Below are 19104 nucleotides of genomic sequence, written 5' to 3'. Positions count from 1 at the left end.
TTTTTCCTTCACCCTACCATTCAGAGCTCTAACATTTAGAGCCTTGCATATACTTTGTGTAACTTCAAGGCTCTACATGTAAATGGTGTTGCAAATGTTTAAATAGATTTTTTGTTGATATTTGACAAGAGGCTTTATGGATCAGTCTAAGGCACATGTGTCAAACTCAAGGCCCGGGGGCCAAATCAGGCCCTTGGTGGATTTAATTTCGGCCCGCCGGTATATTGCACGCACACCTTCACTCAATCCTGAGGGTCTCCTCAGCTCAGAGCCTGAGCCCAAACATTGATGAACTTGCACCCAAGATGAGATGCCAAGTATCTGCTTGAACTAGCATCACAGAGCAGCAAACTGACTTTCAACAGGGCATGTTTTTTTTTTCTTTGAGGGAAATAGTTTTGTTGAAGCTGTTGTTGGCCTGTGGAAAAATGTAATCATAAGAAATGACTCAGAAAAGCTGCAGATAGAGCCATAAGAAATTAATGCAGCTGATTATTTAATGTTTAATGTTGTTTTTATAGGCAATCATTTAAGCTTAGTTAGTTCCAGGTTTAATATGTGCAATAAGTTCAGCAATAAACATTGAACCAGTCCGGCTCTCGACTAGTACCCATTTTTTAATGTTGGCCCACTGTGTATTTGAGTTTGACACCCCTGGTCTAAGGCTTTCGATGATACTAACAAACAATCAAAGCCTTTTGATCAAGATGCTGCCTTTAATACTTTCACCTGTTTATTTCCATTTCTTTAGAAAGTTCTCAGACTGTTTTTATCTTTGGTTTTAACTCCAGCCCCTAAATGTATATTGATCAATTGAATATATGTTATCTTTCAACTTCGCTCCGACATGGCCATTTTTCATTTGACTTTCTTATACCATTTGTTCAGTTTCTATGTGACATATGACAACATGCACAAGAGACACTTTTTCACACATTTAACAAAAAAAAACTCAAACAAAAGCACTCACAGTTTGGATCCAACATGGACATACATAAACATTTAACTAAATTGTATAAAATAAGAGCATGAAACAGGATCAAAACACTTACAATTCAAATCACTTATTCTTTATTATTTATTAGACCTGGTTAGCCAACAGCAACACTGACTGGTTTAAAGATTAAATACAGAAAAACATATTTCACCATTTGTACATATTAAAAAATGAGTTAATTCACTCATCGGCTCCACCACAAATCAGGCTTCCTCAGGGTTACAGTTTCCTTATGATCGCCTCAACATATTTAAATCCTTTAAAATTAACTTTGAAACTCCAAGAAGACAAACTTTTAGCATTTAATGAGTGCTTAAACATTGTTAATCCGACCTTAATCCTTGCCCCTAGTATGAGGAAACTAATTGATACAGGAAAGTGTTTTTAATACTGAAGGATATTTGGTTAGCTTCTCTGTGTTTCTGTGCTTATGCCACTTAAGAATTTGAACTTGAATATATAATTTTCTCTTAGGCATTAAACATATTAATGCCAATGAGACTCTGAATGAATAACCCTAACAGTTGTTCTCTGGTATGTGTGCACACAGCTGGCAAACTTACTTTTAAAATAGCTCTTAACTCAAGAGGGTCAGGCTTTCAAGTGAGTCTCTCCTTCAACTTTCACTTCACCTCACGTCTGGATCTGAACCCCCCCCCCGCTCCATAAGTGTGACTCTGTGAGGCTGAAGGACCTGAGATCAGTGAGTCCACCTCCTGGAGTCGAAAGCTTGATGTTCCCCTCTAGAGCTTCAGCTGGCAGATCTTTAAAGACCCTGCCCTGAGGTTCATTTCAAACTCGACTTAAATTAAAACTTGTCCTTCAGTGGAGAGAATCTTCCCATCCCAAATAAGAGTATGCTTATTTTAGAATATAGAAATAACACTGATTCACATTTTATAATAATAATACATGACACTTATTTAGTGCTTTTCTAAAAACTCAAAGACCCTTTGACAGAGAATAAAACGAAGAACAAATACAATAAGAGATAAACAGAAAAGAGGGACAGGGCTCGACATTACAAATGGCCCTCTGGCCCGGCAGCACTATTTAGACCCCTCGGGCCAGCATAACGTACGTTCCACTTGCCCGCTCGGGCCACTAAAAATATTGCTTTAAAAAAAAAAAATGGTCCCGTGGTATTAGTATTATGACTAGCAATTTTGTTAAATTGTTTCGTTTATTAACGCTACAACATAGCGTTTCGTGAGGCGGTTGTCGTTGTTGGGTGAAAAGCGAACAGCTGTTAGCTGCGTTCTCTAGCCACCTAACCAATCGCTAAAATGTTTTTAATACTAGCGGTAACCGGCCAAGCGCCTGGCAAAAAACAATCTTCAAATAAAAGAAAGTCACCGGAGGAGTTAAAGGAGAGTGACAGGGAGTAAGAGAAGAAGAGGGAGAGAAGGTTTCAGCCAGCTTGATCGATGGAGTTGGCTTCAATATGATGGCAATATAAACAAGGTCTTCTGTCGGCTCTGTACATCAAAGCCGACCTACTGTATGCTGACAGTAAGTGAAGAGTAGAAAATATATAGGTATTGGCTTTAGGGAAATGTCCCGGCAGTTTAGGAGAATGAAGGTTCTAATCTAATCTACTACATAACCAATACATTTCTAACTCCTAATGACAGGAAGCCAGAAAGTGCATTATACAAATAATAATACTCATAATAATGATAATAAGAAATGAGTGGAATTGGACCATTAATGTCTACCCCTGGGGGGGGGGTGGTCAGTGGTTGAATGCAGTGTTGAACAGGTGGGTTTTGATTGATCTTTTGAATGTGGTGAGGGAGGAAGAGTCTCTGGAAGGTTTGTTTCATGAGTTTCTAAAGCTTTATTTTTGGTCAATCATACATAGGAGAGGCTGTGGCTCAGCTGGTGGATGGTCGTGCTTCAACTGGGAATTCCCATGCAGTCAACATGTTGAAGTGTCATTGAGCAAAATACTTAATCCCAAATGCTCCTGATGGCATGGCCTGCGGTGTGTATGAATGTTTTCTTACAGGTTGCACCTTGTATAGCAGCCTCTGCCTCTTTATGAAGTGAAGGGGTGAATACTGAGTTTTATAAGCAAAAGCGCTTGAAGGGGTTTCAAAGCATGGACATTTAGCATTCACTATAAAACATACACTCAGTACATCGTTAAAACAACTCATTCACGATTATTATAACAAATACAGAAAGGAAAACGAATAACAGATCATCGGCCCTTACTAATATAATATAATACATAAGCATACTCCGTGATACACACTACCATTGAAATACTCTGACTTATATTCGAGTTTAGTTTAGATTTTGGCTCTTTAGAAATGTTTGATACTGGTTTTCTTATCTCAACCTAATTATTATTAGTCTAATGTTTTCTATAATGTGTGTGATGGCATGTTTTTAATTGAGTGTTTCATGCATACATCTTACTAAGTCATTGAGGAGTAATTAGTAAAGCCTTTTTTTTACCCTCTAATCAAATGTAATAATATTTTACTCCATGTCTTGCAAACCATTCTCACCTCCTGTTCATTTGTTCTGTTTCTGTCGCCGTCTCATTCCTTTCCATTTCCTGTTCTATCTATTTCAATTTGTCCTCGCCCTGTCCCTCGTTTTCTGTCATTTCGTCTTCTCCTTCTTCCCAGTTCTTTATATTATCTGTCATATGTCTTCGTCTCCGAGATCTCTCCGTCGCTTTTCCTTTTTATTTTCCTCTCATTTCGTCTTCTGTTTTTACCTTTTATCTTTGAATTAATCCTTGTTTTGCCGTCCTTCTCTTTCGTATACATTCAAATTAGTCCGAAAAAATATGTGAACTTGTCACTGAATGAACTGTAGATGCTTTTTTCAATATCTTGATTTAAAAAAAATATTTTAGGCAATAAATGTGCATATAGTTGCTCGTATTAAAGCACTCATTTTGTAGCAGACCCCCCAATGTGTCTGGCTACCAGAGCAGCAATCTAAGCATATGTTTAACATTATTTTTAACATTTCAAGTCTCTCTCAGTGAGCCTTATTTATATCAGTGTGTAGGAAGTCCTTCTCTGCCAGCCTCGGTTTGTTGTCGCTGAACACAGATACACACTTGTATACCTTCCTGTCATATTTGTTTTTATCTACTTCTGCATTTTCTCTCCACTTCACTCATCTCCTGTAAAGCAAGAGTGCTTTCTCTGTCTCTCATTTATGTCCAGCTCTCCTTTTTCAACACAGATGTACCAGGTTCCTTTTTTCCTCGCTGTGACTGATGGACAAGTCTTATTAGCAGCTGCGTAGGCGAGAAGCTGTCCAAGCTGCTATGATAATGCCTCAGTGTCACACACACACACACACACACACACACACACACACACACACACACACAGACACACACACACACACACACACACACACACACACACACACACACACACACACACACACACACACCTGGCACTTCAGCATTAGGTGTGTGTAGATGTGTGGTTATGAAAATAGATTCTGAACTCTGCACATGATAGAAGTAATAAGTGTTTTATAGTGCATGTGCAGAATAGTTGCATTACTTTGTGCCTCAGTGTAATATTACAGCGGCACACTTCAGGACTTTATTAGCTGTGATTATGCAACGCACAGCTGAGGGTAAGATATTAAAGGTGGGGTAGGTACGTTTGAAAAACTGGCTCGAGATACACTTGTTGTTATATTCCATGGAATGCTCTTAACATCCCGATAGCGATGAATATCTGAAGTGCTTTGACAACAAATATATAAAAAAATGTATCTGTGGAAGCCGTGGCGCTGTAAAAAGCACGACCAATCATCTGAGCCGGCCCGGCTAAGATAACTGGATGGCCTACCTGCCTGTCAGCCTTCCATCTGTGCACAAACTTATCTCGTGCCCTCATTGGTCATGTGCGCGTTCGTGTCTGTTGGAGGAGGGGCTCTGTAAGGAAATGGCAGATTTTTTCCGGCTGTGTATTTTCAAATTCTTGCGCACTCGAGCTGGTTCCTCCAAAATTACCTACCCCACCTTTAAGGCTTTGGAAGACTGGTTAAAACCACATGTGAATATTGACTGAAAAGAATTATGCTTTTTGGGGTTTTCCCTCGCCTGTGTGTTGTATAGGGTTTTGTGCACGTTAATGGTCTGCAAAGGCTAAAGTCCCAAAGTTCCTCTCCCACACTTGATTCGCCTTCATTGGACTCCTTTGTCACAACAGAGCCGGCCAGCTAACCAATCAGAGCAGACTGGGCTCTGGTTTCAGACAGAGGGTGAAAAGAGGTGCTGCAGCACAGGCAGCATGAGAAACATAAAAAGCTTTTTGCACATTAGAGCATGGAGACATGTCCCAGTAGAGACACTACATACAAATATGAACCTGAAAATGAGCAAAATAGGGCCACTTTTTAAGAGCTTTTTTCTGCAGTTGATAATAACTTAAAAGGCACTCATGTATCAAGTGAAGTCCCATACAGGTCAATACTTAAGAAATACTTTCAGCTTTTGCAATATCCGTTTATTAGTTTTCATGCTGAGAGTTGCAACAGATCAATAAAACTCTAATGTGTGCTGGAGCCCGAAGGCTTTTAGCTTAGCTTTGTAAAAGGACTACACGCAGCAGGAAACAGCTATCCTGACTCTATAAAGTTTATATACTGTATATCCCTCCCAAAACCTCTAAAGCCCGCTGTTTAACAAGTATTTCATATACATACACAAACAGGTGTGTCAAAACAGCAATTTGTGGTTACATGCCGCAACAATACCTCTGAGAAAAAACAGACGAACACTTCCCAGAATGTTGTTATCAACATTCAAACAAAACACACATATGGTTAATTACATTTCTGTCTGTAGATTAAACAAACATAAAACATATGATAATCAGAGATTTTGGTGCTCAAAGCAGGGACGCGGGAAGGGGGGGGTGCTGAGGGGGCTGCAGCACCCCCATCTGTTGGCGGAGAGTTGTAACTGCAACGCCTAAAAAGTTCACTAACTAGTTTTAAGATCATTGGTTGTCTTTGTAGTAGACAACAAACATATTTGCATGTCCTCAGGTGCACCATAGAGAGTATCCTGCGACTGCATCACGGCCTGGTACGGCAGCTGCACCGCCCTCAATCGTAAGGCTTTACAGAGGGTGGTGAGGGTAGCTATTGTAGGAAACATGACAGTAGCTAGCAGATTTCGACAGATACAGCCCACTCAAAAATATATTGCTTTATATAAAATTAATTGATATATATATATATTAGCTATACACTTTACGAATATAATAGTTTTTTATGGACAACTTCACCTATCAATCTCGTCCAACTAATCTTGCTGCTGTCACTCATCAAACCTGGCAACTCCGGGCTTCCTGTCAGCTGTCAATCAAAGTCCAGTGGCTCCGCGCCACAGTTTCGCCGCTGCAAGGCTCCACTAGCACCCTCCCACCGCACCCGCACGCCGCACCCCAACTCTGACTGACTTCCCGCGTCCTGGCTCAAAGTCACTCTGACATCATGTCTTTTCCATTCTCGTATATTGAATGTAAGGATTTTCTTCCAATTTTGTCAATAGGGCTGCTTTTTTTTTTGCCCTAACCCTTTTTTTTGTTTACAGTTTTTGCTAAACTAACCAACTCCCTTTCTCATTATCTTTATTCTCAGAAAGCGAATAAGTGTGTTTCCCGTAATGTCTACAACTAAATCTTATAAGAAACCTTTGAAGCGAGTAGTACTTTGTAAAGAAGACTGGAGGTCTTGTTTGGCTGCTTATATAAAGGAATAACTGAAAATATTCTTTAACAAACAGAGCTGTATCATGGATTTCCATCAGGTCAGGGTTTGGTTTATTGGGGGCCATTAATAAGTTGAATTAGAGCAAAATATATTGCTTGAGGCTGGAACTTTTTAATCGCAGCTCATCACTGCCAATAACCATTTAATCCGTTGACCTTTCATCTGTTATTGCTATCAGGCTGTAGTTTAATACTTTAATTGTGCTTCACCTTCGTCTGTTCTGATCCTCCTTGCTTGGGTCACCACATTCATATCGTTTGAATGATATCGTTAATACTACACGGTACATGCTCCAATGTAAATATTCATGATTTTCCTCTCATCTAATTACAGTGTATCTTTCAACACTAAAAGACTATGTAATTATCATTAATTTATGTAGTCTGCTGGTGAACATGCACCTTCTTTTAGCTGTGAACTGTAATTATACAATTACCATCGCACCACTGCCAAGGAAACAGGAGAAACCATTTGAGCTTTTACCCCAGGCGCCATCCAAAACATCCCATTAAAGCTGCTATTTAAAGCTCCGGTGAGCCGGCATGGAGCTCTGAGGATTTCACTGAGGCCGAAGCTCTTTTGTAAACTTTTATATTCATCCAAGGATGCAGAGGCTCAACAGAGCTGCTCTTTTTCAGCTTCACATTCAGACACTTGCAAACCCAGTCATACCTTATACTAGCTCACCTGTAGATTACTGCCATCCTGGTACACATGATGCCTTACACGCACGCACGCACGCACGCACGCACGCACGCACGCACGCACGCACGCACGCACGCACGCACGCACGCACGCACACACACACACACACACACACACACACACACATACACACACACTCCCAGGATTTGTCCTTGGCCTCATGGACCTCCAGAAACATTCTCTATCCAGATTGTTCTTCGTCACACTTCAGCAAACCTCATCCACCCTCGCCTCCTTTTTTTCTTTATTCTCAGTTACTTCACCTGATTATGATAATAACATGTCGCACCACAACATCTTTGTGTGTGTGTGTGTGTGTGTGTGTGTGTGTGTGTGTGTGTGTGTGTGTGTGTGTGTGTGTGTGTGTGTGTGTGTGTGTGTGTGTGTGTGTGTGTGTGTGTGTGTGTGTGTGTGTGTGTGTGTGTGTGTGTGTGTGTGTGTGTGTGTGTGTGTGTGTGTGTGTGTGTGTGTGTGTGTGTGTGTGTGTTTCGTCCAGCGTCAGGGGCTATCGCAGATTGAAGGGTCTGAAGTGTCAGGAGGTTACAGCTGCAGGAGTATCTTATCAGCTCTTATTTTGGCAGCAGATGGAATAACTTCCTGCTGCTGTCTGGGTCTCAGTCTCCGTCTGCATCTCAAGCTTTTCCTTCTCCCTGTCATCGGCTTCAGGGTCCTGGAAAACCTGGAAAATATTAGCATGGAAACTAGTGAGATTTAAAGGTTGACTTTTCCTGGATAGGGTGAAGAAATGTCCCATTCCTGTTGTTACACCAGGCTTAGTCATTAATCCTAATATAGTAACATGACCTAAACTTCTTATTGTTCTGCTGATCTTTGTTGCAAATTAACTTCTTTACGTTGGGCAGGTTACTATATTGATATTATCTTTTGATTTGTGATATAACACAAGATACCATCTTAGATTTTGGATATCATTGAATTAAAAACAGCATGACAACAAATGAATATCATTTTCTGAATTTATGCGACAATTCAAGCTGTTCTTTTGTTAGCCTTACCCCAAAAATGTCATTGTGTAAATATTTTGAGAAGGCACGGGTTATCAAACCTACTAAAAAAGTCTGTTTTGATATATATTTGATCAAAACTATTTGATTTCCTCCAACATGCTCAATCTAGGGGAATCTAGGGAATACCTTTTTTTACTCTCAGGTCATAAAGAAGCTTGGTTTTGCTTGAAAAGAACAGGCATGCTTGGTTTCCCATTTAGAGTAAACCAAATTCCTGGCTGTCACCTCGCCTACCTTTTTTCTTTGGTAATCATGTTTTTCCGTAATCTTTCTCTGTTCCCTTTTCCACCTGTTTTTATTGTGTGTGTTTCCAGCCCTTTGCTCTTCTCATTGATATGGGATCTGGTGATTTAAGAGCAGCTATGCCAGCGATGTGATGACTGAACACATGGCGCTGCACCGGGGGGCTGCATGGCAGTGCTTTGGTTTGACTGTTGCCATGGCAGCAGTGTGCAAACGTATCCGGGGGATACAGTTGTAGATGGAATGTGTTGCTCAACATCGACGGTGGATTCATGTTATTGCTTTTCTCATAATCTTACATTGGCTTTACAATAAATACACTTAGAGATGAGGAGGTATGAATCTCATGTTTGTGTCGCAGTTGGGATTTGTTTAGACGAGCTCAGCATAAAGACTAGAAGCAGGAGGAAACTAGCAGTTCTGTCAAAAGTACAAAACAACAACTAAAGATGAAGCTAACCTATTGCTTATTGACATACCATTGTAATGTTTAACCTGAGACACAATGAAACTGTTCTGCTATAACCACTATTTTTATTATTCCACTTTATTTTCCCTTAGTGTGTTTTATAGGGTTTTTCGTTATTTAAATAGTCGGCAAAGGCTAAAATCCCATCCCAATCATTTCTGTATTTCCAATATTGTAAAAACAACCCAGAATACTTAGAATTTATGACTGAGATTCTGTATTGAAATAGTGGCAGCATGTTGAACTTTCCCTTTGTAACACTTAAATGAACACGCAGTGAGTTTAAGATTATGTAAAAAATCACAAAACAGTGTAAAACAAAGAAGTAAAGATCATTCAGGCCTACCAACATCATGTACATCACACTGATTTAAAGGTCCCATGTCATGCTTTTCTGGTTATTACCCGTCCCCTTGTGTGTTATGTAGGGGGGCAGGAGCTCCAACGAGCCGTGTAGGACAGAGAGTGAATACACATACTATACAGAGATGCTGTATGAGAAACCAATGTGAGTTTGGAAAATTGCACAATATCAATCTATTCTAGTCGACCTCAACAATGGAATTATGATCAGTAGAAATGGCCATGACATGGGACCTTTAAGAGAGAAAGTGTCAGGGAAACAAATGTTGGAGAAAAGGCGGATGCATCGGTTGGATCTTTGTGGAGAACCCTTAATACAAACCATATTCCTTTTGAAATGGGGACATGCTGTCCTTAAGAATATCTTTATAAGAAACGTTTTATTTATTTTTTACTTTACTAGACGATATTTGCCTCAACGACATGTCAGTGCTGAAATAACGATCTCCCCTCTGAGTGTTTTCCTCTGAGTTAATTTAAAGTTTCTGATTGTTTTGTTATGCGCTGTTGAAGCTGTATTTAAATGTCAGCTGTGCGTCGTGTGGGCTGCCATTCTGTTGATTGTGACATATTCCGCTGCGACTGTATGTGTGTTTTGTGTGAAGCTGTAATGGTGGGAGTTTTTCAAGTTTTGAAGTAACTTTTTCATGTTGTCTTGTGAGAGGTATCATTAAAATGCAGATAAAGTATTGTGGTGAAATGTCAGAATGATTCTGACTATTACTTTTCCTGTGCGATTACATCTCCTTTGTGGCCTTTCTTATTCTCAACATGGCCACATTTTCCTCCCCCACACAACAGGAGGAGGCGAAAAACTTTCCTATGAGCTGCCAAAGAATATCCTGCTTTCTGTAGTTTTACTTTAGATTCATGGCCAATTTTACTGAATGAGATATACAGTACATATCTCTTTACATCTGAGTTCCTTTTATGCGCTCACAGGTTTTTGAGCGCCCGACTTGAGTGTTGGTCCTCGAGTTGTATTCACCTCCTTTATGTCCTTCTCCACAGTCATTTCTTTACTTCAGAGTTGAGGAACAACAATGAATATTTTCAGCTAGGTTTAAAAGAAAATGACATATTTGCATTTACTTAAAGGGGCCCTAATTTGCTCTTCTCATGGTTCATATCAGTATGTAGTGTCTCTACTGTGACATGTCTCAAAAAGCTCTTTATTGTTCTCATACTGCCTGTGCTGCAGCACCTCTTTTCACCCTCTGTCTGAAACCAGAGCCCAGTCTGCTCTGATTGGTTAGCTGGCCGGCTCTGTTGTAATTGGTCAACCACTTAGAGATGTCACGCCTCTTAGCCTATCACGTATCATGTGTTGGAGCGCTAGCCAATAGAAGTGTTACATAGTGATGTCACAGGGGGAAGTGTGTGGGAGAGAAACTCCCTCTGGAGGACACTTTGGGATTGTAGCCTTTGCAGACCATTCACATGCACACAAACCTATCGATCAATACAGAAGAGGGAAAACCCAAAAAGCACAAAAGGGCCTCCTTTAAAGATTTTTAAGAGAGTTGTGTTTTTGGTTGAGCCGTCATTTGTGATATTTGGTCCCATGTTTCTTCGTATTTTTTTTTAATGATGAGCTGTGAGTATGAGGCTTTTTATTATTTAAGCCTCTAACGTTTGAAGGAACTTCAAAGAAAACATGTTTTGGGTTTGGGGTGAAACAACAGCCCAGTGCATTCTGGGTAAATGTCTTAATCTCTCTGCAGTGATTGCCTGATTAGAGTCAGGGGTTAGATGTGTCAAAATGCTGTATAATAGGGAACTTAATAACTTAATAAGTGGTTTATTATGTCACTTTAATAAAGTATAGGACTCGCAAGACTGAGATTAAAATATTATTGTATAGGTACAAACTTTCCTTTTCTATTACAGGCCATTCTTTAAATACACACACCTGGGGTTGTGGTTTGAAGGTGGTGTAATGAAAGATGCTAATGAGTTGCATTATGGGTAATCTGGATCCAGTGTGTGTGTGTGTGTGTGGTAATTAGGTTGGATTCTTGGATGGAAGAAAGCGTCGCTCAGTGTTTTCCCTTCTGAACCCAATCAGACAGTGTTACACACACACTCCGCCTCGTGTCGGCCCGCTGACAATAAAACATCCAGCGTGGAACGTCTTATCTGTCTCACCACGGCAAGAGAGAGGCAACAACAGGCTGTCATCTGCAGAGACACAAAGAGACACAACAAGACACACAGAGACACAAAGAAACACACAGCGAGCAGACAGGCCCTTTGTGTTGGGATTTGTGTGTATATTAATATATTTATTAAACTTGCACCATTAAAAGTCCACATTTAGATTTATTATTTTGTAAACTTCCATCAGTGCAGCATATTTTTCACTCATCTTTACTCAGACCCTCTAAAGCAGGGGTGTCAAACTCAAGGCCCGGGGGCCAAATCCAGCCCCGACTTCATTTTATTTGGCCCGCAAGAGCTTGCAAAAAATATAATACGTTTATTATACGGTTTCATGCCATTTTACAGAAGCACGATGTCCATAAACTACATGTCCCACAATGCATCTCATTTTGTGACACGCACACTGAAGAGACTTGCAATTATTTGAAATGATATGCCCCCGCCGACTTCTGCTCTCAGACGTAGTTAATTACGAAGTTATTACCCTATCCGATTATAATCCAATGCAGAGGCAATAATGTAATATAAAACATTGTTTTATGTATATATATATATAAAACATTATTTTATATATGAAATTGAGTTTGAAACCCTTTCTCTAAAGACTGGTGCAGAAATGACATGTTTTTGTAGGCTGCTCTGGAAGCTAGCAATGCAAAAACTCCTTAGAAAAAAAGCCCATTGGACTCCATTGTTCACTTCCGTAACATAATGACATCACATGTTACACCCCGGCTTCTATTGGCAAGCACTCCAACACATTGTACGTGATAGTCAAATTCAAGGCCCGGGGGCCAAATCAGGCCCTTGGTGGATTTAATTTCGGCCTGCAGGATAATTTCTAATTACTATTAGATCTGGCTCTCCGGTATATTGCACGCACACCTTCACTCAATCCTGAGGGGTTCCTCAGCTCAGAGCCTGAGCCCAAACATTGATGAACTTGCACCCGAGATGAGATGCCAAGTATCTGAGCTAGCATCACAGAGCAGCACACTGAGTTTAATGGATGTTTCCTTCTGCACTTTTTCTCTCACGACAACAGGGCATGTTTGGGTTTGTCTTTGAGGGAAATGTTTTTTTGAAGCTGTTGTTGGCCTGTGGAAAAATGTAATCATAAGAAATGACTCTGGAAAAGCTGCAGATAGAGCCATAAGAAATGAATGCAACTGATTATTTAATGTTTAATGTTGTTTTTATAGGCAATAATTTAAGCATTGTTAGTTCCAGGTTTAATATGTGCAATAAGTTCATTTCAATAAGTTCTGCAATAAACATTGAACCAGTCCGGCCCTCCACTAGTACCCATTTTTTTATTTTGGCCCACTGTGTATTTGAGTTTGACACCCCTGTGATAGAGTAAGGGGCGGGACATCTCTAAGCGATTGACCAATCAGAGCAGACTGGGCTCTGGTTTCAGACAGAGGGTGAAAAGAGGTGCTGCAGCACAGGCAGTATGAGAACAATAAAGACCATGTAACCTGAAAATGAGCATAATAGGCCCCTTTAAAGGCTATGTACTTTAGATAGCTCTACGGGAAGCACCTGTGGAGAAGCAGTCTAAGATTAATGGAGCGTTTTAAGCTGAACCCCTCCACGGAAAGATTTAAAACCTGTCTGTGTTTCCATGGCTCTCTATAGTACGGATGACTCATTATATCTTTGTGCTGTTTCCAGAGGAGTCTTGATGTCAGTGAGAGATCACTCCGTCTTTATTGATCCCTGAATGATTTGTTTTGTGCTGTGACTCATACATTCACAGAGCTTTTATCATAGATGAAGTAGATCTGAAGCTGTGTTTGTTCTGGAGTCTAGACTTTTACTCTTTTAATGTTGCAAAAAGAAGCTTGACTGAAAAAGTGTATTTCACAAACAAACAAAAATACCTACTTACTGCTGCTTTCTTTTGAATGATCAAGCCTACATAGTCTTCAGTTGGTTCAAAAACGTATGCAATACTTAAGTTATTGTGCACTACAAAGTTAACATTTGAGAATTGTTCGCCCATCAATGACAACAAGAATAAATACGATCTGGATTACATCTCAAAATGTACCAGCTACTAATATTGTTTTACCAGACAATTGGAAATGGAGCAAAGCATCAATATTATATGTACAATTATTATATTTGCTGGGATTTACGAGGCGGAGCTTGACGGCAAACTCAAGCTATGTGCTGCTGTTAGTAAACTTTTCAAACGTTAGTTGTCTGAGTGAAATCTATTAAAGAAAGAGACCTTGAAATAGTAGCTGCTGCCTTTCTAAAGAGCTGTTCAGAGGGGCATTCAAGGTTATTCCTGCTAATTCATTGAACTAAATAAGTCATCGTCTTGTTTTTAGTTAGAGCACAGACTCTTAACAACCCTTCCTCTTCATCTTCATATTTTCAGTTTCTTTCCCTTCCAGGCATGAAAGGCTTATTCATCTCTGTTTCAAAACAGATCATTCAGAGTACATCCATTACAAATATTTAAAAACACAAATCCTCTGAATAATTCCCCAAACTTAGTGACTGTATTATCTTGTTTGCATTGGGATTAAGGATGGGTTATGATTGATCTCCTTGAAGTACACAGTTACATAACGCTGTCGGCTGCTTCTCTACTTTTTATGTTTCCGCTGTGAGTGTGTTTTGTAGGTCTATTCATCAGCTTCCTGTTGTGAAACGGTCATGTAAGGTAATAAGTCTGCGCTAACCTGAGGGAAGAAGGGAACATAGATCTTGAACACACAGAGATTTTACTCAGCTACGTAGGTGTGTGTGTCTTCAGCAGCAACAGTGTCAGATGAGGACTGTCTGGTTTCAACGCAAGAATGAATTTATGATGAATTGGAAATGGGGGACCCTGATGTAAACAAGACGAAAGTCTTTCTCTGGTCTGCAACCCCTTAACAATTGTATGTTTTGAGCTGTACTGTACTGTACTGTACCCAATATACAAGCTGTTAATAAACTTTTCAATCAATCAATCAATCAATCAATCAGTCAATCAATCAAGAACACACACACACACACACACACACACACACACACACACACACACACACACACACACACACACACACACACACACACACACACACACACACACACACAATTTATTAATGCACTTGGTCCAAATCAAATCATCAGCAGAGGTTACGATGACCTCTAGTATCTAGTGTAGGTGAAGACTAAAAGACACTGGATCCAGATTACCCATAATGCAACTCAAAAATGTTTAAATTGGTTAATTATTTAATGGCTTCTCAACTGTAGCAAAGCATACAGTATAAAGTAGCATAAAAGACTCAGGAAAGGTATAAAAAATATATTTAAGTCAAATACTTGAGTAAATAAATATACTTCACTGGCTGGAAAGAAAGATATATGAGCTCCGGTATAAAACACAAAATGTGTGTGTGTGTGTGTGTGTGTGTGTGTGTGTGTGCGTGTGTGCGTGTGTGTGTGTGTGCGTGCGTGCGTGCGTGCGTGCGTGTGTAAGGCAGCATGTGTACCAGGATGGCATTAAGCTACAGGTGAGCTAGTATAAGGTATGACTGGGTTTGCAAGTGTCTGAATGTGAAGCTGAAAAAGACCAGCTCTGTTGAGCCTCTGCATCCTTGGATGAATATAAAAGTTTACAAAAGAGCTTCGGCCTCAGTGAAATCCTCAGAGCTCCATGCCGGCCAGGACCTCCAGAAACATTCTCTATCCAGATTGTTCTTCGTCGCACTTCAGCAAACCTCATCCACCCTCGCCTCCTTTTTTTCTTTATTCTCAGTTACTTCACCTGATTATGGTAATAACATGTCGCACCCAAGCCCGCCTTAACCTGCCATCAGGCCCTGGGGCTGATAGTTTTTGTAGGCCCCCTATTTAAACAACAAATCAAAGTCATTTATAGCCTCGGCAGGCTCTGTGATCGCACTTCTCCACTCTGCTCTACACGCGCCTGGTCCTCTCCTCCATATGAGTGACGTATCGGGCCTCCCTCATGTATTTGTCCGGTTGCCGTTGGCTCCCCTCCACGTAGCAAGTCCTCGTCGTCCTCTCCATCTCCTCGAACAGATAATGTCCCTCCTGTCTGTTTTTCCTCTCCCGCTACTCCATCGCTATCAGAACCAGACGGCCTACTTGTCTCCGAGGCCCCGCGGCCGGCACCGCTACCGCTCGGTACAGAACTCATCTGTCCTTCCTCCTCATCCTGGCCTACAGGTTTAAAATAACCTGTAAGCTTCGGCATTTTTTGTAATAGCTGCTTGTCTCGAAACTCCTTTTCCCTCAACAATTTCCTTTTCCGAGCGCCACTCAAACTTTTTCTTCACTCAATCACTCGCAATTTGAATAAGTCACATGTGAAACATATTCTCATTCTGATGTGTGTGTGTGTTTGTGTATATTTGCGTTTGTGTGTATTGTGTTTGTTTCCCGGGGAAAACCCTCACGAGAAACATCGGCTGTTGTTATGCCTGCTGTGACGTTACGTTACTCCGTTCTCCGCTTGTAATTATGCCGTTACAAGCTTCAAAGTTGTATTTATCATCTGAATTTGCCGAAACAAGTTTAATATTCTGAAAGCCAAGACTTTGTTTTTTTAAAATCAGATGAAAACAAACTGTAACGGACCTTGCTGTGTTATCTATCATTACTCTACGTCTTACAATAATAATTTCAGTGGAGGGAGGGGGGCGGCGCTGTGGAACAGCAGAGTGGCGAGGGAGAGCTGTCGTCTTCCCTTTACAAGATTCAAAAATGTATTTATCGTGTGATTTTGGAAATGAAAGTTTCCTATTCTGAAAGCCAAGAATTTGTTTATTTAAAAAAAAAAAAAAACACCCGAAATAATTTTTTTTTTTTTAATTGGCTCATGATAGGCCCCCGATCTCCGTAGGCCCCTGGGCTTCAGCCCGTGCATTAAGGCGGCCCTGGTCGCACCACAACATCTTAGTTTTTGGACCAGTGCCCAGCGATTGTATACAGCACCCGCCCCGGGGAGCAGAGTGGGGGTGCAGTGCCTTGCTCAGGGGCACGTCAAAAGCACTTATTAACATTTCAAATAATAATATAATTGAACCGGCGATCTAACAGTTCCCAGGCCAAGTCGCTCTCACGCTTATTCTTGCTCTCTCAACAAAACGCTGTCAACTTAAGCCAAATATAGGCCAAATATATCCACACGCAGTCACACGTCCTACAGGTAGTGATTTTAGCCATAGCTGCCAACTGCCCTTTAAGATAAATTGTGAGACACAATACAGTTGAGTATAAACTGCTCAAATCGCCATGCTGTATTGGATTTATAATGGTGTATTGACCCATGTTGTTTGTTTTTCAGGCCGCAGGGAGCTTCCTTGTTGTCCAAACCGGCCATTGAGCTGGTGTCCAGCACCTCCGTCAGCGAGGCATCCACCGCCATCACTTCCTCCACCGTGGACACCACCTCCAAGGTCTGTGTGTGTGTGTGTGTGTGTGTGTGTGTGTGTGTGTGTGTGTGTGTGTGTGTGTGTGTGTGTGTGTGTGTGTGTGTGTGTGTGTGTGTGTGTGTGTGTGTGTGTGTGTGTGTGTGTGTGTGTGTGTGTGTGTGTGTGTGTGTGTGTGTGTGTGTGTGTGTGTGTGTGTGTGTGTGTGTGTGTGTGTGTGTGTGTGTGTGTGTGTGTGTGTGTGTGTGTGTGTGTGATCTGTTACGCTGTGGTTGTATCTTAATTAAGTCCTAGCATGGAGACAACCGTGTTCAGGATGTTTGGCACTGTTTGGAAAAGGTGCATCTAAACCGAGAGGCTCATGTCTGTACGTGGTTCAATAAAGAATGAAGGCATTCTGAAATGTACTGTAACATCAGTGCATACAAACTTTCATTTTTCTGCCAAATCAATTTGTAATTTAGTTTAAATTTGATTGACTAGAAGTGTAAAGCAGTGTTGCTCCCTAGTTTCCCTTTCGTATTTGCGGTTTTATTTCGTCCAGTCCAATTGAAGATCAAATGAATGAAATAAAGTCTACGGTCTTCATTTATTATAAAATGTCTCCTGCAGCTGCACCTTTCAGTCACTGCCACCTGACCACAGCTTCACCCAGCCCTGAGAATATTAAAATAAGTCGTCAAAGGACACATAAACCTTCCTCTTCTTCTTTAAAGGTATTTTTTTCTTGCCTTTTAAAAAAAAAAAAAAAAAAACTCTAAAACACCTGTTGCCTTCGATAAAGACATTAACAGTTTCTATAAGAACAAATACACAGTTCAAACGTGACACACAGTCTAGACGCTTGCAGGCAGCAGTCTAATTGTTTTGATTGTTGACTCAAGGCTAATGTAATAAGCCAACATGAAACACAACATCCTTTCTCATGAGCCAGAGGACAGTCTGACTCCTGACAGTCTCTCCGTCCTGAAGCTGACGGGTGCACTATCAGTGGGTTTCTTAAACTGAAGCATGCCTCGGCCTTTAGTCTAGGTTAACCAAAATAAGTTTAAATGATTATGTCCAACTATCTTTTCCTACTGTCGCACGTTATATGCCATGTTCAGATGAGATCTACAGCAAATGAATAAACTAGCCGTCATGTTGCTTTTATTTGTGGCCTGTTACTGACCTTGTTAGCTTGTTCAGCCGACTCATGCCAGCTGTGGATGGTGAATGGTTGTGATCAATGAGGGTGAAGGGGTCTTCTGTAGTTTACCAAAATCCATACAGAGTCTGCAGGTATGAAAGCAGGTGGCTTAATTGGAGAGAGAGGTTGAGGTGGAAGGTTGGAGCTCGATTAAAGAAGCGTTCAGGGCAGAGCAGGTAATTAAATAGCCCCTGTTGGGGTCATTTTCAGGTTCGTATTGTATGTAGTGTCTCTACTGGGACATGTCTCCATACTTTAATGTTCAATAAGCTCTTTCTCATACTGCTTGTGCTGCAGCACCTCTTTTCACCCTCTGTCTGAAACCAGAGCCCAGTCTGTTGTGATTGGTCAACCGCTTAGAGATGTCCCGCCCCTTATCACGTACAATGTGTTGGAGTGCTAGACAATAGAAGTGCGGGTGTTACATAGTGATGTCAGAAGGGCAGTTGCACCATAAAGAAGCTGCATTTTTAAGCACTAACACATTTTATTATTGTATATACTTTTACACTCCAGCTCATTTAGTGTTCCTTTCGTGAAATATTTGCAACATGCGTCTAATTACAAACCGTGCACATATAATAAGCCTTACATGTTCAGCCATCTTTAGCCATGGTGCGGCCTTATGGATCGCAATGTCTGTCTGATTGTTATTCTCAGTCGGTCAACCCCTTTAAGCCTGGACTAAAATATCTCGGAGTATTTAATGGATTCCATGACATTTGATAAGGGCTTTTCACATTTCATATTCTAAGCCCAGGGCTATCCTT

At 40.8% G+C, this 19104-nt stretch overlaps 1 protein-coding gene across 6 annotated transcripts in view; it reads left to right on the top strand.

Annotated features, from left to right (window-relative positions):
* Positions 1-19104, top strand: part of LOC307038646 (pleckstrin homology domain-containing family A member 7-like) — a 168434-nt gene that overhangs the window by 93730 nt on the left and 55600 nt on the right. For all 6 annotated transcript variants that reach the window (XM_079680210.1, XM_079680208.1, XM_079680209.1 and 3 more), the window contains one exon: positions 17061-17172. In XM_079680210.1, the coding sequence (XP_079536336.1) occupies positions 17061-17172 (112 nt within the window). The remainder of the gene's footprint in view (positions 1-17060; positions 17173-19104) is intronic.

This window comes from Notothenia rossii (assembly GCF_949606895.1).
Source record: "Notothenia rossii genome assembly, chromosome: 5".
Taxonomy (NCBI): Eukaryota; Metazoa; Chordata; class Actinopteri; order Perciformes; family Nototheniidae; genus Notothenia; species Notothenia rossii.
The sequence above is the reverse complement of the archived record's forward strand: the minus strand, read 5'-3'. Positions and strand labels throughout refer to the sequence as shown.